The 21393-nt window shown below is 43.4% G+C and overlaps 1 protein-coding gene across 1 annotated transcript in view; it reads left to right on the forward strand.

Annotated features, from left to right (window-relative positions):
* The first annotated feature begins 3799 nt into the window (after positions 1–3799).
* The window catches only part of VPS39 (VPS39 subunit of HOPS complex), a 44331-nt gene continuing 26737 nt past the window's right edge, over positions 3800–21393 (forward strand). Inside the window, exons 1-10 of the mRNA XM_061611314.1 lie at positions 3800–4073; positions 8186–8251; positions 12287–12351; positions 13587–13629; positions 14139–14233; positions 14460–14558; positions 16321–16413; positions 16824–17007; positions 18173–18293; positions 20700–20820. Of these exons, the coding sequence (XP_061467298.1) occupies positions 4001–4073; positions 8186–8251; positions 12287–12351; positions 13587–13629; positions 14139–14233; positions 14460–14558; positions 16321–16413; positions 16824–17007; positions 18173–18293; positions 20700–20820 (960 nt within the window). The 5' untranslated portion in view covers positions 3800–4000. The remainder of the gene's footprint in view (positions 4074–8185; positions 8252–12286; positions 12352–13586; positions 13630–14138; positions 14234–14459; positions 14559–16320; positions 16414–16823; positions 17008–18172; positions 18294–20699; positions 20821–21393) is intronic.

The raw sequence follows: 21393 nt of genomic DNA on the forward strand, positions 1-21393 counted from the left end.
TTTTCCTGTATGTTTTTGTCCAGTTCGATTTTGCATAGATGCCCTCGTGAGTCTCTGGTGCCCAGCAGAAGCTCTGGGCCAGACGGGACTCAGTGGCATCTCGTAGGGGACACCCTCCCCTTTCCAGGGGTATAAGATTTGTCCTGGCCCAGAGCAGATTTGGGGGCGTGTACCCCCAGTTACTTATTTTTTCCTGCATGTTTTTGTCCAGTTCGATTTTGCATAGATGCCCTCGTGAGTGTCTGGTGCCCAGCAGAAGCTCTGGGCTGGACGGGACTCAGTGGCATCTCGTAGGGGACACCCTCCCCTTTCCAGGGGTATATGATTTGTCCTGGCCCAGAGCAGATTTTGGGGCGTGTACCCCCAGTTACTTATTTTTTCCTGTAAGTTTTTGTCCAGTTTGATTTTGGATAGATGCGCTCCCATGTGCCCTGCACCCAGCAGAAGCTCTGGGCCAGGCGGGACGCAGTGGAATCTTGTAGGGGACACCCTCCCCTTTCCAGGGGTATATGATTTGTCCTGGCCCAGAGCAGATTTTGGGGCGTGTACCCCCAGTTACTTATTTTTTCCTGTAAGTTTTTGTCCGGTTTGATTTTGGATAGATGCCCTCCCATGTGCCCTGCACCCAGCAGAGGCTCTGGGCCAGGCGGGACGCAGTGGAATCTTGTAGGGGACACACTCCCCTTTCCGGGGGTATATGATTTGTCCTGGCCCAGAGCAGATTTGGGGGCATGTACCCCCAGTTACTTATTTTTTCCTGTATGTTTTTGTCCAGTTTGATTTTGGATAGATGCCCTCCCATGTGCCCTGCACCCAGCAGAGGCTCTGGGCCAGGCAGGACGCAGTGGAATCTCGTAGGGGACACCCTCCCCTTTCCGGGGGTATATGATTTGTCCTGGCCCAGAGCAGATTTTGGGGCGTGTACCTCCAATTACTTATTTTTTCCTGCATGTTTTTGTCCAGTTCGATTTTGCATAGATGCCCTCGTGAGTGTCTGGTGCCCAGCAGAAGCTCTGGGCTGGACGGGACTCAGTGGCATCTCGTAGGGGACACCCTCCCCTTTCCAGGGGTATATGATTTGTCCTGGCCCAGAGCAGATTTTGGGGCGTGTACCCCCAGTTACTTATTTTTTCCTGTAAGTTTTTGTCCAGTTTGATTTTGGATAGATGCGCTCCCATGTGCCCTGCACCCAGCAGAAGCTCTGGGCCAGGCGGGACGCAGTGGAATCTTGTAGGGGACACCCTCCCCTTTCCAGGGGTATATGATTTGTCCTGGCCCAGAGCAGATTTTGGGGCGTGTACCCCCAGTTACTTATTTTTTCCTGTAAGTTTTTGTCCGGTTTGATTTTGGATAGATGCCCTCCCATGTGCCCTGCACCCAGCAGAGGCTCTGGGCCAGGCGGGACGCAGTGGAATCTTGTAGGGGACACACTCCCCTTTCCGGGGGTATATGATTTGTCCTGGCCCAGAGCAGATTTGGGGGCATGTACCCCCAGTTACTTATTTTTTCCTGTATGTTTTTGTCCAGTTTGATTTTGGATAGATGCCCTCCCATGTGCCCTGCACCCAGCAGAGGCTCTGGGCCAGGCAGGACGCAGTGGAATCTCGTAGGGGACACCCTCCCCTTTCCGGGGGTATATGATTTGTCCTGGCCCAGAGCAGATTTTGGGGCGTGTACCTCCAATTACTTATTTTTTCCTGCATGTTTTTGTCCAGGTCGATTTTGCATAGATGCCCTCGTGAGTGTCTGGTGCCCAGCAGAAGCTCTGGGCCGGACGGGACTCAGTGGCATCTCGTAGGGGACACCCTCCCCTTTCCAGGGGTATATGATTTGTCCTGGCCCAGAGCAGATTTTGGGGCGTGTACCCCCAGTTACTTATTTTTTCCTGCATGTTTTTGTCTGCTTTGGTTTTGCATAGATGCCCTCGTGAGTGACAGGTGCCCAGCAGGAGCTCTGGGCCAGGTGGGACTCAGTGGAATCTTGTAGGGGACACCCTCCCCTTTCCGGGGGTATATGATTTGTCCTGGCCCAGAGCAGATTTTGGGGCGTGTACCCCCAGTTACTTATTTTTTCCTGTAAGTTTTTGTCCAGTTTGATTTTGGATAGATGCCCTCCCATGTGCCCTGCACCCAGCAGAGGCTCTGGGCCAGGCTGGACGCAGTGGAATCTTGTAGGGGACACCCTCCCCTTTCCGGGGGTATATGATTTGTCCTGGCCCAGAGCGGATTTGGGGGCGTGTACCCCCAGTTACTTATTTTTTCCTGCATGTTTTTGTCCAGTTCGATTTTGCATAGATGCCCTCGTGAGTGTCTGGTGCCCAGCAGAAGCTCTGGGCCAGACGGGACTCAGTGGCATCTCGTAGGGGACACCCTCCCCTTTCCTGTGGTATATGATTTGTCCTGGCCCAGAGCAGATTTGGGGGCGTGTACCCCCAGTTACTTATTTTGTCCTGCATGTTTTTGTCCAGTTCGATTTTACATAGATGCCCTCGTGTCTGGTGCCCAGCAGAAGCTCTGGGCCAGGCGGGACGCAGTGGTATCCCGTAGGGGACACCCTCCCCTTTCCGGGGGTATATGATTTGTCCTGGCCCAGAGCAGATTTTGGGGCGTGTACCCCCAGTTACTTATTTTTTCCTGTTTTTGTCCAGTTTGATTTTGGATAGATGCCCTCCCATGTGCCCTGCACCCAGCAGAGGCTCTGGGCCAGGCGGGACGCAGTGGCATCTGGTAGGGGACACCCTCCCCTTTCCTGGGGTATATGATTGTCCTGGCCCAGAGCAGAGTTTGGGGTGTATACCCCCAGTTACTAATTTTTTTCTGCGTGTTTTTGTCCAGTTTGATTTTGCATAGATGCCCTCATGAGTGTCTGGTGCCCAGTAGAGGCTCTGGGCCAGGCGGGACGCAGTGGCATCTTGTAGGGGACACCCTCCCCTTTCCTGGGGTGTATGATTTGTCCTGGCCCAGAGCAGATTTTGGGGTGTGTATCCCCAGTTACTTATGATTTATGATTTTATGACATCATTATGTATTTATGATAATATCGGAATCCTGATGATTTTGATTGTATAAATTTATTGTCTGTCTTGACGGGGAGAGTCTGCTGATTACAGCGATATATCATACAGGGTACCCCATTATTTATTTTGGGGTTCAGGGGCATTTTAAATTTGGCTTGACGTTGCTGTAGCTGTCAACTTTTCTTCTTTGTTAGTGACTGAAATTTCACACAAATAAGGAACTGGGAACTAGGAACCAACTTCAGCGTCGTCAAATGGCCTAGGTATAAGGCAGCTTCCTACGAAATAATCTCTTATTAGACGCAGAATGCCTCTAGCCCAGTTCGAGCTAATGGGAGTTGTAGTCCAAAGCATCTGGAGGGCGCCAGGTTGGCGAAGGCCGGGTTAGCCAGTGAGTAACCACAGCTACTTTCTCTATACAAGCAGCCGGGACCCAACAATGGCAACAGAATAAAGTCTGGTTAACAACCGGGTCAAATACAGGATAGTGGGTGATTTCGAATTCGATTAAGTTTTGCATGCTAGATTCTCCAGATGCCCCTTCTATAGGATGGCCCGATTTGTCCCTTACTACCCTAACCGTACAACATATTTCCATAGAGGTTCATGAACGCCCCCTGTTTTAGGCAAAAGGCTCCAAAACGCCTTGAAAATTTGAGCCCGTCTGTGGTACCGGATAATAAAAGCGACTGAGGATGCAACGCCTAGAGCAGGCTCCGCTAGCGAAAGAAAGCCCGGTGTTTCTGAGGCTACGCGCATGAGAACACCAAGCTCCGAAGGTTTCCCGAAGGAGGAGTCTGGTCCCGGAAGTGAAGAGGAAACCGGAAATGTCGCACCGGGTCTGGGCTGGGTTTGAAAGGAGGCGTCTCCTGCTACTGTGAGATCCTGTAGGGTGCCGCCTGAGGGGTCTTCTCGGTGGGCCGCTGCAGTTGCGCCCTTGTCGTGAAGGAGTGGCCGAGCCGCCGCCGAGTCGCCATCATCATCATGCACGACGCCTTTGAGCCGGTGCCGATTCTGGAAAAACTGCCGCTGCAGATCGACTGCTTGGCTGCGTGGGGTGAGTCAAGTGAGCTCATCGCGCAGAGCGCTTCTTCAGCCGCCCTGCGAATGTGGCTGGGGGTCATCAGTCGCCCGGCAGAGGCATTTCTATTTGGTCATCCCGCCTGCCCGCTCGCTCGCTTCCACCGAATTAACTTTATGCCGCATACACAAGAGCACACCCTTCTGCTCCGCGTTTAGTTAATTTTAATGCCTACCGTCTCCTGGTTCTGTAGTAATAACTAAAGGCGTTTAGTGTCTGTTTTGTTGGTAAGCTTGAATCGGAAGGGAGGAACGAAATCTACCTCATTACACCTACCTGATGATAATACATGGTATAACAGGTAAAGGCCACATTCGCCCCATACATGTACTCCACTATTATTCCGCTTTAAACAGCCATTGCTTCCTGCAAAGAATCCTGGGAAGTGTAGCTTGTGAAGAGTGCTGGGAGTTGTTAGAAGACCCCTCTTTCCCTCACAGAGCTACAAGTTCTCTGGGAAGAGGGACAGTGAAAAAAGTGGATAAGAGAAAAATCAACTCATTTGGAATGTGGTGTTGGAGGAGAATTTGCAGATACCACAGACTGTGAAAAAGACAAATAATTGGGTGTTAGAACAAATTAAACCAGAATTACCATTAGAAGTTAACATGATGAAACTGAGGTTATCGTATTTTGGGCACATCATGAGAAGACATGATTCACTAGAATAGAATAATGCTGGGAAAAACAAAAAGGAGTAGATAAAGAGGAAGACCAAACAAGAGATGGATTGATTCCATAAAGGAAGCCACAGACCTGAACTTCCAAGATCTGAACAGGGTGGTTTATAACAGATGCTATTGGAGGTTGCTGATTCAGAGGGTTGTCATAAGTTGTAATCAACATGAAGGCACATGACAACCACAACTACTGGGAAGAGGAGCTGACTGTTAAACCACTTGGGGAATTGTAGCTCTGTCAGGGGAATACAAGTCTCCTAACAACTGTCAGCACCCTTCACAAACTACACTTCCCAAGATTCTTTGCAGGAAACCATGGCTTCCTGCAACAATAATAATAGTGGAATAAATATATGGGGTGAATGTAGCCTTAGATTGCGAGATCTTGACTGGATACATAATCACTTACCGTTGTGGTTTTTAAGCATCCCTGCTGTCTTGACACATAATGAACACTCCAGCATAGAGTCATAGAATCGTAGAGTTGGAAGGGGCCTATAAGGCCATCAAGTCCAACCCCCTGCTCAATGCAGGAATCTAAATCAAAGCATATCCAACAGGTGGCTGTCCAGCTGCCTCTTGAATGCCTCCAGTACTGGAGAGCCCACCATCTCCCTAGGTAATTGGTTCCATTGTCGTACTGCTCTAATATGAATAATTATTGCCTGTGCCTTCCCCCCCCCCATTGTCATGGTGGATATGCTTTAAAAAACAATCTGGTGCATTCCCAGCTGTTTTCTAGTCCAGCAGTTCTTACCATGTTAAGGCAATTTCACATGTTGCAGAAGATGCTTGGAACAGATTTGATTTTTTAAAAACAAAAAAATCAGGGAGAATATTGTACTATTCAAGTGTTAGAGGAAAACTGCAGTTGAGAAAATGTGATCTGGCTTTTGCAACAACATGGGGAGGAGTCTGAAGTATATGGGATAAAGTATGATTTGTTTATGGTCACTTTTTCCAACCTTAGCTCCTCAAATGTTGGACTACAGCTTCAGTCATCCTGACCGTTGACCATACTGGCTGAGGAAGTTGGGGGTTGTAGTTCAACAATAAATGGGGATCCAAGTTTGGGGAAGGCAGGTTTAGTGTATGTGTCAGTAGAACAGAATATGAACTTTACTGAATTCTTCAGTCAGGAATATTCTTCTATTCCTATCTTGATTAGAGTTTCATTGAAGACTTCAGAACCTTGTTATTTCCCCAGTGGAATACTATTAAATACTACCATATAAATCAGCTTGCATCCTGCTCTTTCTATCCATAATCTTCATATTGCCAGAAGAGCTCCCCCACTCTACATCCCCTCACAAGGTGCATCCAGTGAGAATCATGTGAACTTTAAAATTTGATGCATCTTCAATGATCCATAACTTTGTGCAACCAAATGATATTCTTCTGAATTATTTATGTCCCCACTGAATCAGCCTTTCTTATCTGAGATGACTGCACGTTCCAGTCGGAAATGTCTGGCCATCAGTGGACTGAGATAAATTTACTTGCTTAAATGGTATATTAGAGAGCCAGTGTGGTGTAGTGGTTAAGTTGATGGACTACAACCTGGGAGACCAGGGTTCGAATCCCCACACAGCCATGAAGCTCACTGGGTGACCTTGGGCCAGTCACTGCTTCTCAGCTTCAGAGGAAGGCAATGGTAAACTCCCTCTGAATACCGCTTACTGTGAAAACCACCCTATTCATAGGGTCGCCATAAGAATTGACTTGAAGGCAGTCTGTTTCCATTTTCAAATGGTATATTACTGTTCATTATTTCATAGAATTTTCTTGTGGATTTTCTCTCCCACCACCCCATAAGTATTTTCCATTTCACATAGATGCAGTTGATTGTGTTGAATCTATACGCATTGGTCCAAAATAATGCAAGCCTTTATATAAGTAGAAATATTTGACTTATAGGAGGGATTGAGCACAAATGGGTTTGTGACACTGGGGTCAGAATGAAAGATGAGAAATTAGAGTCAGTGAATTTCCTACATGGGAAACACTTTGGTGTAAGAAAAGAGGTATTTGTTTATTACGGTCACAGACCCAATCAAATAAAATAGTCAGTAAAACATCAGAATAATTAAGATACAGGAATATAAAAGTACAACATAAAACAAAGAAATAGCAGTTAAAAGAGAAGAATCCTCTTATGACTCCTTTGGACAGAGATGAGGAACTTAGCCAAAGAGGAACTTAGAAAAGAGTGAGAACTGTATTTATTTTCATACATGGTGATTGTATGCAAGTCTACTTTGCTGTGTCCATGTGCATTTGGAAGCTGTAGTAGATTGGGTAGTCGCAGCATGTATACATATGATGTTGTATGTGATAATGGATGTGCTGCTAGTATTCTTTCCCGCTTCGACAGGCTTTTCATGTACAAAATCAATAACATTGAAGGTGCCCTTAGAGTAAGCATTGTTTACAGGCTTTTGTTTTTTTGCTGAGAGGAAAATGGTGTGTGGCAATATTTTGTGATCCAGATGGTCATAAATAATTTGCATGTCTTTAAATATAGTGGTTTGTGTGTTTTCAGTTAGCAGTACTATTTGCATAGCACATAAGATATTTTGGATATCAATTCATAACTTACTAAGATTAAGCTGTGAAAAGACTTGCTTACAAATGTTTCTGTTAAATAAAGAAGCTTGTTTTGGCCAGATTTGTGCATTCCATTCTATTCAAAAACATGCACAATTTCTTCAACAACTTTTGTTACCAGTGCAGGTCAGTTAAAAACAAGTACATAGTCACCATTAATGGTTTGTCTTGTTGAGTATTCTATTTTACAGAGATAATTTAAATATCTGGGGTTTAATAAGGGATTGTGATATCCAGTCAACCTTTTAAAATCTTCATCTTTTTATAAAATATTGCACAAGCCAAAGAGTGTTGCATCTTCAGAAAACAATTCCTAGAGTTATAGATCCCCTCCAATTATGACCTGTGAGTTTTCTGTAGTAAATAAGAGAGCTGTTTATCACCTGCAGTACTTCAGTGTTTTCTTCATGGTATTCTCAACTATTATGAAAACAAGAAACATTTTATAATGAAAGCCATGATTTTAACTACGGCTGTACTCCTTCACATGCATACTTAGTAGTGATGTGAGTTTTCTGGAAAATTTTGAAGAGTAAAATTTTCCAAATTGTTTACCAACACTAAATTGGGATCTGGTTTACTGTGTTTATTTGGCTTATATTTAATAAACAGAATTTCAACATGACACTATGTTACTTGTACTGTATAAATATCTTCTAAAAAGTTCAACTAACAATATAATGTGCAAAATAATGGGGAATAATCCTACTTGTGTATTGCTTATTCCAGTATGACATGTAAGAGTTAGATAAATTATGCAGGATGTTACTGGGATTTATAAAATGTTTGTTATTTTTGCAGAAGAATGGCTCCTCGTTGGGACAAAACAAGGGCACCTTTTGCTTTACAGAATTCGAAAGGAAACTGGTGGGTGTGTAAAAATTTAGCCAAGTTTCTGTTGGCTGGTGCTCTGATCCATCTCTTCGGTGACTTGACAACTCTTTGCTTAACTATATTTTAGGGTGGGTTTATATGGTTTCCTGCACTACATTTGGTGATGATGGAGTGTGTGAAGGAGCCTCAGACTCACTTAAGAGGCACACTCTGTAAAGCTTAAATGCTGACAGCCTCTAAATAACAAAGAGTCCCTCCAGCATTTCTACTTTCCTGACAAGACTTTTCTGTTAAAGCTTAAATGATCCCAAATCCTTAAACGCATGTATAAATCTAATGGCTCAATTTTAAAAGCTGAAATAGGTCAGCAGTTGCTTGAAGACAATATTCACTGTGTGTAGATTTGATTTGCACAGTCTTGTAGTAGTGGTGTGATAATAATCTCACAGCTGGTAGTTCCATGGTTATTTTTTATTTAGTAAATAACAGGCAAGGAAGATGAATCATTTCCCACCTCTCCTACCAGGGTCCTGATCAGGCTGCTCTTCCCAGCAGCTATTTGCTAAAGAAATAGCAATAACACAACTACCATTTGCACAATTATCATCATGTCTAGTTTGGGCTGAGTGTCACAAAGCACTTCACATATGTTCTGTCACTAAACAGATTCCGGTTGTCAGTTCCAGGGCAATTTAGTCAAGAAGCATAGATTGTGCATCCTAAGCCAGCTGTGTGCCCCTTCTGTCTTTTGAACCTCCTATCGCAGTTGGTTTATGGGGGCTTCACTGTAGTTTTGGACAAGGTGTGGGATTTAAGGGAATATCAAGCTCCAATACTGCCTTGTTCTTATGTGCAAAACCCAACCTATATAACACACTTTGGTGTGATTTAGAATAATAATAATAATAATAATAAATTTAATTTCTTCGTCGCCTATCTGGCCAATGGCCACTCTAGGCGACTTACAAAATTATTAAAATACAATTAATAAAATACAGTAATACAATAAAAACAATAGATCTACAACAACAATATTAAAACTGGGTAGGAGGCATTACAATTATATCGATTAACCCTCCCCGGATACCCCGAAGGCCTGCTGAAAAAGCCAGGTCTTTAAGGCTTTCCGAAATACATTTAGGGAAGAGGCGTGCCGGAGATCTTGTGGGAGGGAGTTCCAAAGAGTGGGGGCCGCCACTGAGAATGCCCTCTCTCTTGTACCCGCCAATCTGGCTGTTTTTGTTGGCGGGATTGAGAGAAGGCCCTGTGTGGCCGATCTTGTCGGGCGGCATAATTGGTGGCGTTGAAGGCGCTCCGAGAGATAAACTGGGCCGAAACCGTATAGGGATTTAAAGGTCAATACCAACACCTTGAATTGGGCTCGGAAAACAACTGGAAGCCAGTGTAGGTCGAACAACACTGGTGTGATGTGATCTCGGCGGCGACTATTCGTAAGTAGTCGAGCCGCCGCATTTTGTATCAGTTGTAATTTCCGGACCGTTTTCAAGGGTAACCCCACGTAGAGCGCATTACAGTAGTCCAAACGAGAGGTGATCAGGGCGTGTACCACCAGTGGGAGCTGATGAACAGGAAGGTAGGGTTGCAGCCTTCGTATGAGGTGTAGTTGGTACCAGGCTGCCCGGCTCACTGCCGAAATCTGAGCCTCCATGGACAGCCTGGAATCAAGCACAACCCCAAGGCTGCGGACCTGGTCCTTTAGGGGTAAACTCACCCCATTGAACTTCAGGTCAATGTCACCCAACCTTCTCTTGTCCCCCACAAGTAGTACCTCGGTTTTATCAGGGTTCAACTTCAGCTTGTTCCTTCCCATCCATCCACTCACGGATTCCAGGCAGTTGGACAAGGTCTCCACAGCCAACTCTGGTGAAGATTTAAACGAGAGATAGAGCTGAGTGTCATCCGCATATTGATGACACTGCAGCCCAAATCTCCTGATGATTGCTCCCAGCGGCTTCATATAGATGTTAAATAGCATGGGAGAGAGGATAGAGCCCTGTGGCACACCACAATTGAGAGGCCAAGGGTCTGATACCTCCTCCCCCAACGCTACCTGTTGGTACCTGTCGGAGAGAAAGGAATGGAACCACTGTAATACAGTGCCTCCAATTCCCAATCCCTCCAGGCGAAGCAGAAGGATACTGTGGTCGACAGTATCAAAAGCCGCTGAGAGATCGAGGAGGACAAGAAAGGTGGATTCTCCCCTATCTAATGCCCTCCTCAAATCATCAACCAGAGCGACCAAGGCTGTTTCAGTTCCGTGACCAGTCCTGAAACCCGATTGGTATGGATCCAAATAATCCGTTTCATCCAAGTGTGGAAAATGGAAAAGACAAAAAACAAAAATACCCTACACTTCTCCAGTGGGTGCTAGGACACCACCAAGTGGGTACTGTCTTCCTCTCCTGTTGTTTGAGGCAGGGAAGTCCTCTAAAGGACTCTCCACTCAGCCCCTCCCATAGAGTGTTAGTTCGTTTTCCTGCTTAGCTTGAGCAGTACTGTTTTTGCCTTGCTCTTCAGTCTGGCTGGCATTTGACTTAATTATTCCTTCTGATCCTTTCTGTCTTTTGTTTTCTGGTGTACATTTCTGATTAATGTTGCACCGTCAGCATTTTTTCCCTCAGTTGATGTCTTTGTGTTGTCCTAAGTCAAGATACACAGAAAGCCAATTCTTACCTCTTTTGAGGTGGAAGAATTGCTTCAAGGTGAAACCGTTTTTAATCTGTTTTAATTAATGATGTGGTCTTGTGAGAGCATCCTACCATAATAAAAAGGCACACTGTCTTGTACTAGAACCTTATACAATATGGGTTACTTTCACAGGTCCCTGCATAAATAGTCTAAATGTACAGGGTTGCGCCCAGTGTTGGCTTTGTGCTAGCAGAAATACTTCCACTAGCACAAGGCGGGGCATCCTGTTTTCACCAATACCCCCTTCCACTAGCAGCCCTCTATGCCATATCCCATGCCACCCTGGGCTCCTACTGGGAGAAAGGGTTGGATTATTATTATTATTATTATTATTATTATTACTTTGTTCCAGAGGGGCCCCCAGGAGGGGCTTTTGAGGGGCATGAAGAACTGCATTGAGTGGGAGGGACCAGTGGAAATCAAGTCAGTCTGCTAGCGCAAAGCCAACTTTGGATACAATGCACAGTCTCTGAATTTTGACATTGGATGTGGAGATACAAGCGAAGGAAAATCAAGGGCAATCAAATGAGGGAATGAATATGAGAGGTGACAGTAATGGAATGAAGGCGAACAAATGCAGTTAGGTGTACTTACGCTTTGTTTTGGTTAAAGACGCAACTAATGGAGGGGCGGCACATTGCACTTGGACTGGGAGATGACCTTCTAACTTTTTGCACAGAAAAGTTATGAAAGCTGATCAGGACAGTGAGCCTGGGGTGGTGCTTGTATCTGCTCTGGGCAACACCAGTACCACCTTAGACAAGCCCTTCTTTAGTTTGTGAGTAATTTTTCTAGCTTTGCAGGGACAGTCGATGCTTTAAGAAACTGAATTTATTCTGAAATCACCTTAGCCAGTCTGTTCCAGTCAAATTATGATAGTTTTCAGTTGCTCTTGTCTCACTTGGTAAATTTCTCCCCCTTTTTGCATCAACGTCAGGAGAGGTTACGACATCAGAAAGTGGCTGTAAGTTTTGTATCCATAAACCTCCTTTAAACCCTTGTGGTGAAGTGTTTTTATTTTTTGTCCGTCTTGCGATACTCCCTAAAGATTTTATTTGTTAGCATTTGATGTAGAAATAAAGGGTACTGGGGGCATGCCTTTTTCTAGACTAGATTTTTAAAAGTCTTTCATTAAATCCCTTTCATCCATGAGATCTCAAAGCCTGGTTTACTGCTGGGGTAACTTGGTATGCTGTAATGTGTAGTTGCTCAATTTCTTGCAATCTTCAGGTGGACTTGTGAGACTTGTAGCTTCTCTAAAATGATTCCAGAACTTTGTGGGACATTTTGTTTTAGTTGATGAAGTAGTTAACTTAAAAAGTTTCTGTAGTCTAAAAGAATCCCTTGACTGTTTGGTAGGTTGCAACAGGTTTGAAGTGACACTTGAGAAATCAAACAAGAACTTCTCCAAGAAGATTCAGCAGGTATGTGTGATAGCTCTGGGTCCACCTAAGAACATAAAAGGCTGAAGTCTAGACTTCATTTTGCTGTGGTTGGGTGAGATGGAAGTCATGTAGTTGAGTTGTCTTCTGGGGCTCTTATAATTTAATGTTGGCATTTTCTGTAGCAATCATAATGGGTTGCGTTCAAAGTAGTGTTACAGTCCCGTCAGTGGAAGGATTTCTGTTTGTGCAACAGGACTTTCCTCTCCCCTCTACACCCCCTAAATTTGTTCTAAGGGTTTCCCCAACCCTCTGGAGCAGATTTGGGGAGAGCATGGGATGGGAGGAGGGGCGGTGTCCCATTGTGCAAGCAGAAATCCTTGTGCCAATGGGCCATGTTAGTTGGATACCCCCCCAATGTGTGGAGCTGCCCTAAATCTTCTGGAATTCAGCTAGGCTGAATCCCAAGTAAGTGTGTTTGGAATTGCTGTCATAAAATCTGACCGACTACTTCAGCTAGACACAGCCACTATCAATGCTCTTTCCAAAGAGAGGGCTCAGAAGGCATTGGTGAAGAACTCCGGGGCTGGTTAATGATAAAGATGCCAACTCGTTTGTAATCCACAAAATCTGTTGATTACTTAACAGTTAATTAAAATTCTTATGTATTAAACTAGAATACTTTGAGGGAGAGAAACATCCTATTTTGAGTAACTGTTGGTATAAAAGCTTAATATTTTAGTGTTCATCCCATTTTTCTTCCTGGTAAATACAAACAGCACTGGTATGATTTTCTTTTTGAGTTTCCCATTCCTATTTGCATATGCTTTGTTCCTTTCCTAACACACTCCTTTGTTGCCAGCCAGAATTTAAACAATAACTGTGGTTTATAATGCCTCAATGGCTGCATTCTGTTGCAAAGCTAAATCATGGTTCTCTTCTCTCCCATTAAAGGTACTACTATTTAATATATATGCATTGGCATAAGTACTAAGCAGTATTGTTGTGTCTGTTAAGATATAAATATATTTATATATACAGTTCAAGAAACTTGTTAGGGGTTCAAGTTTGAATGGGATTTATTGCCTGTCTAAATTGCAAATAGAAGATACTAATTTCATCAAAAATTCCATGACTATCAGTGCAAGGTCATTCTGCTGGGGGTTGGTAGCTGACATAAAAATCAACCCTATTCTGAGCCCCTGTTAACTAAGATTCATTTCTAGCAAAGCTTTGAATGCAACTTATTTACAAGGTTTTTTCCCCCCCTTTCGTAGATCCATGTTGTATCCCAATTCAAAATTTTGATCAGTTTGTTAGGTAAGTGAATCCACAGCATTCTTTTGGAGGCAAAAAGTAATTGAGGCTGCAACCTTAATGCACGCTTTAAGAGTAAGTTCTGTTAAACTCAATAGGACTTCTGAGTTGACACGCATAAGGTTATCCTATTAATCAGCTGAACATGATTCTCCTTGGTCTCCTTCATTTATGTTGCAACTCTTTCCTTTATGTCCTCTGCGTCCTTTTCTCCCATATATGTTTTTCTCTGCCTCCTGCTATAGAGAAGATTGCATTAGCTTACTTTACGTCCATTTACTACCCACCTGTTTTAAAACAAATTCAGTCTTGCGTTCTGCTCATAGAGTTGTTTAGCCTGCAGTCTTGTTTTCTTTGGCAACACAATATGTCACCTTAGCATCAGCAAGACAGTGAGAGGTGTTTGCAAAATTGTATCCAAACCCTTACTAACCCATTTGTCTGTTCTCAAACTTGAGATTGTGAGGAGAGCATGTGGAATTACAGTAATATGTTTGTCTTGCCCCAAACAGAAAACAACATTTATGTTCATGACCTGTTGACATTTCAGCAGATCACTGCAGTTTCCAAGGCAAAGGGTGCAACTCTCTTCACCTGTGACCTGAAGGCAAGTGTAAGAGGAGGACATGTGGCATGTCTTTTCCAATCTTGGAAAGAGGGCTGGTTGTGTGAGAACTTGGTGTCGAAATTAAAATGAACAGAATTTTGTCCGAGATAAAGGTTGGTTTCATGGGAGGAAAAGTTTTGTCGCTTTCTTGACACCAAGTACACATGAATGTACTTAATGATGCATCTTCTAGCACTGATACATAAAAAGCGATTTGTTTTTACAGCACTCTGATACAGGTGAAGAGGTCTTGAGGATGTGTGTGGCGGTGAGAAAGAAGCTACAGCTGTATTACTGGAAGGACAGAGAGTTTTATGAGCTGCAGGTTTGTTTACTACTGTAGTAGATTGCCTGCCTGCCTGCCTGCCATATTAATACACTTTTCTTTGTTAACTTAAATCTTTTGGAGGTTTTTTGGTAGCTTATTGTTTCAGTGCGTTGTCATAATGGATAATACAGAAAATAGACCCCACACCTCCATGCAGATCACAAAATTAATTACACTTACGTAATTCTTAATGGCAGTTTAACTCATCGTTTCAGTTTTCAGCATGCATTAATAAAGGAAGAGCAACAGAAGGTGAGGTAATATGAGTTAAACTGCAGTCATCCTTGATTTATGCTGCTGGGAGGGAGACATAGGATTCAGTGGAGGTGAAGTTGTTCGCTTTGCTGGCAGGGAGCAGGGACTCCACACTGTAGAAGTCATTGCTGTGCTCACTAAAGATGCAGGCTGTTTTGGAGCTACTGCTAGTGGTATTCCTGCCAGTGGTAGGCAGTGCAAGGCCGTGCAAGGCCCTGAAGCAGGACGTTTGGGGGAAGGAGCAGAGCCAAGCCAACCAAGAATCGGCTGGATCCTAAGCCAAACCGTTTGCTGGAGAGGGACCTGAGGTGTTCTACTGCATCAGCCAAGATCTGGTGTGGTAAAGAAAGAAAAACCTTCCCCTCAACTTTCCTTCCTGACTACAGGAGCCAAGTAGGCCTCTGGATGTTGTGGTGCCTCTGTGCCACCCAGAGATGGAATTAGGAATGCTGTGCCCATTGTTGAACTTTGTTGTTGTTCTGTAGCTCTCTGTAAAATATTTGTCAATTGTGCTACATGCAGCTTTAGAAGAGGCAAGTTTTTTTGGGTTGCTACCTGTTATGATCTCAATTCCTAATCTGCAGAGTGATCAATTAAAAAAAAATCAGGTAGAGAAGCAGCATGCCCTGAAGTATTCACATCACTATATTAAGGATTAGAGGTCAATTTAACACTGCTGTTCAAGTGTGAAGTGTACACATTTAGAAAGGGATATTTTCAAGGGTATGTTACCTGAACAGGATGTTGTCAGTTTGAATCATACTTCTCCAAGTCAGGATAACTACATTCTAGTTCTTTGTCATAAGAAGGCAAGGTGTCACACTCTCTTCTGTTAAGCCACTCCTTGCCGTTGCTGTTTCAGATGTACTGTGTTCCTTCATGGAAAACATGGTAGCTATCTAGTCTTTTGCTCTTGGATCATTTTTGGAAAATTCATGTGGATTTTGCTTTGCCCAAAACATTATAAAGGTGCAATTCTTCAAGGGTGCTTCCTCCATGGAGAGGAGAAAATGTGTTGGAGTTGGCCTCTGATGAGAAGGTATTGAGTGGAGAAAATATTTTAGGTTTGTATTTTTGATTTTCCTTAGAGGGAAGATCTCAAATACCACCATCTTTAGTTTCTGTTAAAAGTTTGCTTTGGGGGCAGATAGATGGCAGTACAGAAGGGCCCCACTCATATGTCGGGTTACGTTCCGGACCCCCGCTGTAAAGCAAAAACTGCTGCAAAGCGGAACTCATTGAATAGAATGGCACGAGATGCCCGAAAACTTCCGTAAAAGCAGAACAAGCATCGTATGAGTGGGGCTTTAGTCTAATTGCGTCTAATTGAGACCACCTTATTAGCGAAGCGCCTTAAAGCGAAGCGCCTTAAAGTGAAGCGCTGCAAAGCGGGGCCCTTCTATACAAGCAAAGGATGTTTTGCGCTTATGTATAGAATGTATCATTTTAAAACCCCAGTAACTCATTTGTAGCCGACTAGACTTTTTCTCTTCTTGATCTGCAGGGAGACTTGAGCGTGCCAGATGTACCCAAATCAATGGCATGGTGTGAAGATTCAATCTGTGTGGGTTTCAAGAGGGAATATTATTTGATAAAGGTAAGGGTGTTTGGACTATGTCAGGAAAAAAAGTTGATTTTCTTGGGATTCAGTGGAGATGGAAATGGACACCTACAGTATGAACTATTTGTATACAATTAAGGTTGCAATCCTATGCAAACTTCTATGGGAGCAAGATCCATTGAACCTAATGAGATTTACAGTAATTCCAAGTAAACATGCATAGGACTGCTCTGTAAGCCTCGGTGGTAGTTAGTTATGTTTGGGAGTTCCCAAAAGCATGTTTGTGTTGGGTCTGCACGACTTCTTAAGAGGCAGGTAGGGTTAAGTGAAATAATTTTGTATGAGCTGCTGGTGGGAAGGGATTATCCCTCTCCCCTAAATATTGAAAGTCAGACTAGTGTGGCTGTTTTGTATGGATTGACTGGCTTTGATTATTCCTTTCACAGGTGGATGGGAAAGGATCCAACAAAGAACTCTTCCCTACAGGAAAGCAACTTGAACCCCTGGTAGCCCCTTTGGCAGATGGGAAAGTTGCTGTAGGCCAAGATGACCTTACTGTTGTATTAAATGAAGAAGGGAACTGTACACAGAAATGTGCCTTGAACTGGACTGATATCCCAATAGCCATGGGTGAGAGCTAGTCGATCTTTGTCTCCATATAAGGCCATGACAACTACCCTCTTCCTTAGCAGTCTTGTCTGAGGGAAACAGATTAAATTGGCTTGAGATGATTGTTCTGACCTCAGCCTATGTTAGGCTATGAGTCAATCTAGTCAACTGGAACTTATGCCCAGTCCACATTTTCATGTAAGTAAGTAAGTAAATAAATTTATTTATTTATATATATCCTGCCCTTCCTCCCAGCAGGAGCCCAGGGGGGCGAACAAAAGCACTAAAAACACTTCAAAACATCATAAAAGCAGACTTTAAAATACATCAAAACATCTTAAAAACGTTTGTTTAAAAAAGCTTTCAAAACATCTTTTTTTAAAAAAAGGATCCCAAATTGATCCTAAATTTTATTAACTTGAGTACCAAGCAGCTTGTAAATGCAGATGATGATATTTTTAGCTGTAGAAGGAGGAGGAATGGAAGGTTGAATCTAACCAAGATAAAAGATGAGGTTGTAAAGACAGTGCAAGACCAGGCTGTAACTCAGAGTGGGGGAGAACAAGGTTAGCAGGAGGCTTTTCTTCTGAGGAGAATTAAATAGGATTATTATAATTAAGTAATCACTTTTTACATCTGTCTCAAGGTGATTTACAGACAGACTATGAAAATAGTTGAAAACAGCACAAAACACTAGGTGTTCATTTTGTATTGTTTTTAAACCTACAGCAGAAACCAATTTATTTATTTATTTATTTTGATGGAATATTCTACATAGGAAAAACCAATCAGTGCTTCATAGTACATACTAAGTCTTGATCAGTGGCTTACAGACCAACGAAGGGACTTTTTAAAAACAGCTCCAAATGCAGAGACTAGAGGGCAGTATAACAAAGGATGAAATGCCCAGTTGGGGCAGAGCAATGATACTATACAGGCAGAATGAGACAGTGACTATTTAATGCAGTTTAATTTTCAGTCCAATTTCTTTTCAGCTTCTGTAGCTTTGTTTGGGTAATTAAACTGGACAAATTTGTAAATTTGAACAGTTGAAAAGCTGAAAGGCACCACAGTGGAAAGAACACTAGTGGATCAGATGTTTTAGATTCACTGCTTCTGAATGTAGATTTTGGGAACATTGCTGTAGAATCATATCCTTTTGCTGACTCTTCCATTTCTGAAACAGAACATCAGCCTCCGTACATTGTGGCAGTACTACCACGATACGTAGAGATTCGTACTCTTGAGCCCCGTCTCCTGGTGCAGAGTATTGAGCTACAGAGGCCACGCTTCATTACTTCTGGAGGGTATGAACGTTTTAGTTGCTGACTTTTTTCTCCCATCTTAGCTTTATAAATTCTAATATTGTGTTTGTACTTCTCTACTGTGACCATGTAATGCTGGAATTCGTGATTCTGGGGAAAGCCAAAGAAGAATATAGTCAAATATGGACCTTGGATTTCAGGAAAGCCGATTTTAGCAAGCTCAGGGAAATGATGGGTAGGATCCTGTGGCTAGATAGACTAAAGAAAAAAGGAGCCCAAGAAGCGTGGGAGTTCATGAAGAACGTATTACAAAAAGCGCAATTGCAAACAATTCCAAAGAGGAAGAAAAATGGAAGACATTGGAAAAAGCCAATGTGGCTACACGGAAGACTGGTGGAGGAGGTAAAAGTAAAAAAGAGCATGTATAAAGAATGGAAGGAAGGACGCATCACTAAGAAAGAGTACCGACGAGCGGCTCGGGCTTGCAGGAATAGCATAAGGAAAGCTAAAACCCAGAATGAGCTGAGGCTGGCGAGGGAAGTGAGGAACAACAAAAAGGGGTTTTTCAGATATGTTTGAAGCAAGAGAAAGACCTAGGAAACGGTGGGACTGCTGCTCAATGAGGATGGCAAAATGTTGACAGATAACAAGGAAAAGGCAGAACTGCTCAACGCCTATTTTGCCTCCATTTTCTCCCAAAAAGGGAACAGTGTGCAACCTTGCATTGGTAGCAATCTCAGGAAGGGGTCGGGATTGCAGTTCGAGATCGATAAGGAGATAGTCAGGAAATAACTAGTTAACCTAAATGAGTTCAAATCTCCAGGGCCTGATGAACTGCATCCCAGAGTATTGAAGGAACTTGCAGATGTACTCTCGGAACCTCTTGCCATCATCTTTGAGAAATTCTGGAGAACGGGAGAGGTGCCGGAGGATTGGAGACGGGCAAACGTCGTCCCGCTCTTTAAAAAGGGTAAAAAAGAAGATCTGGGGAATTACAGGCCGGTCAGTCTGACTTCAATACCAGGAAAGATACTAGAACGGATAATAAAAGAGTCCATTGGCAACTGTCTAGATGACAATGCTGTGATTAGTAGGAGCCAGCATGGGTTTGTCAAGAAAAAATCCTGTCAAACTAATCTCATCTCTTTTTTTGATCGGGTCACTAGCCTAATAGATGGTGGAAATGCTGTAGATGTCATCTATCTAGATTTCAGCAAAGCGTTTGACAAAGTTCCCCACGACCTTTTGATTAGCAAACTCATCAAATGCGGACTACATGGAAATACTGTCAGGTGGATTCACAACTGGTTGGAAAACTGTACTCAAAGAGTGGTCGTCGGTGGCTCTGCTTCGGACTGGAAGGAGGTTTTGAGTGGAGTGCCACAGGGTTCTGTCCTGGGGCCGATACTCTTCAACATTTTTATCAGTGACTTAGATGATGGGGTGGAGGGAAGCCTTATGAAGTTTGTGGATGATACGAAACTGGGAGGGATAGCTAACACAATGGAAGACAGGAATAAAATCCAAAGGGACCTGGATAGACTAGAAAATTGGGCTGAAATTAATAAAATGACATTCAATAAAGACAAATGCAGGATTCTGCATTTAGGCCACAAAAACAAAATGCACGGGTACAGGATGGGAAATACCTGGCTTAGCAGTAGTGTGTGTGAGAAGGACCTTGGAATTGTAGTGGATCGCAAGTTGAACATGACCCAGCAGTGTGATGCTGCGGCAAAAAAGGCAAACGCGGTTTTGGGCTGCATAAACAGAGCTATAGTTTCCAGGTCGAGGGAAGTAATAGTCCCACTATATTCTGCATTAGTCAGGCCTCATCTGGAATACTGCGTTCAGTTCTGGGCGCCTCATTTTAAGAAAGATATAGACAAGTTAGTGTGGGTTCAGAAGAGGGCAACGAGGATGATAGCTGGTATGGAGAACAAGTCTTATGAGGAAAAGTTGAAGGAACTTGGCATGTTCAGTCTGGTGAAGAGAAGGCTGAGGGGTGACATGATTGCGCTCTTTAAGTACCTGAAGGGCTGTCACATAGAGGAGGGTACAGATTTGTTCTCTGCAGCCCCAGAGGGTAGGACTAGGTCTAATGGTTTTAAGTTGCACGTGCATAGATTCAGATTGGACATTAGGAGGAACTTCTTGACAGTAAGGGTAGTTCGGCAATGGAACCGACTGCCTAGGGAGGTGGTGGGATCCCCTTCGCTGGATGTCTTCAAGCAGAGGCTGGACAGCTATCTGCGGGAGATGCTCTAGCTGTGGATTTCCTGCTGTGAGCAGGGGGTTGGACTCGATGGCCTACAAGGCCCCTTCCAACTCTATGATTCTACTGAATTCATAATTTTTTGAAAAGTTTGTGAAGCAAAGGGGAAGGGGGAAATCCTTCCATTTTATTTTGGTGTGTTGATAATGGGGCTCGTTCTTTTCTCTTTTTAGTGCAAATATTGTGTATGTGGCCAGCAATCATTTTGTTTGGCGTCTCATTCCGGTTTCCATTGCAACCCAGATCCAGCAGCTTCTTCAAGATAAGCAATTTGAATTGGCTCTGCAGTTGGCAGTAAGTGGTAGGATGGAGGCATTTTAAGTTTGCATCCATATTGATTGATAACTTTTGTAAGCTGCTGCCTAATAAGAGCTGCATCTAATAGCTATTTCAGGGTTTAAATCCTCTGTTAACTGAGTGTATTGGCATTAAACAACTCCAGAATTTAGCATTCATATGAATCTGACCAGTGCCTGGATGGATGACTGGCTGGGAGCCATATATGCATGCCTTGGGTTTCATAATTAAAAAAACACAGAATATCCATGCAAGAAAACAAATTATAAACATGCAAGATTTGGTTTTAGATGTGCTTCTAGTGTGCCTATTACTTTACAACCTATTCCCAAATTCCCATACAATCCTGTTGTATTAAGCCGCTTTTGTGAAAAGGAAACCTGCACAGGGAACTTGTGACTTGCCCAAGGCAACTCAGTGACCTGTAGGTGTTTTCAACAATAACGTAAATATTTGATAGAACAAATTCAGTGATTATCTTTTGTTTCAAGATGATGTTATCAGTTCCCTTTTTTCCAGGTTTAATGCTTTGAAGCACTAATACAGATGTAGGGAACCTTTGGCCTTCCA

Source organism: Rhineura floridana, chromosome 2 (genome assembly GCF_030035675.1).
Source record: "Rhineura floridana isolate rRhiFlo1 chromosome 2, rRhiFlo1.hap2, whole genome shotgun sequence".
Taxonomy (NCBI): domain Eukaryota; kingdom Metazoa; phylum Chordata; class Lepidosauria; order Squamata; family Rhineuridae; genus Rhineura; species Rhineura floridana.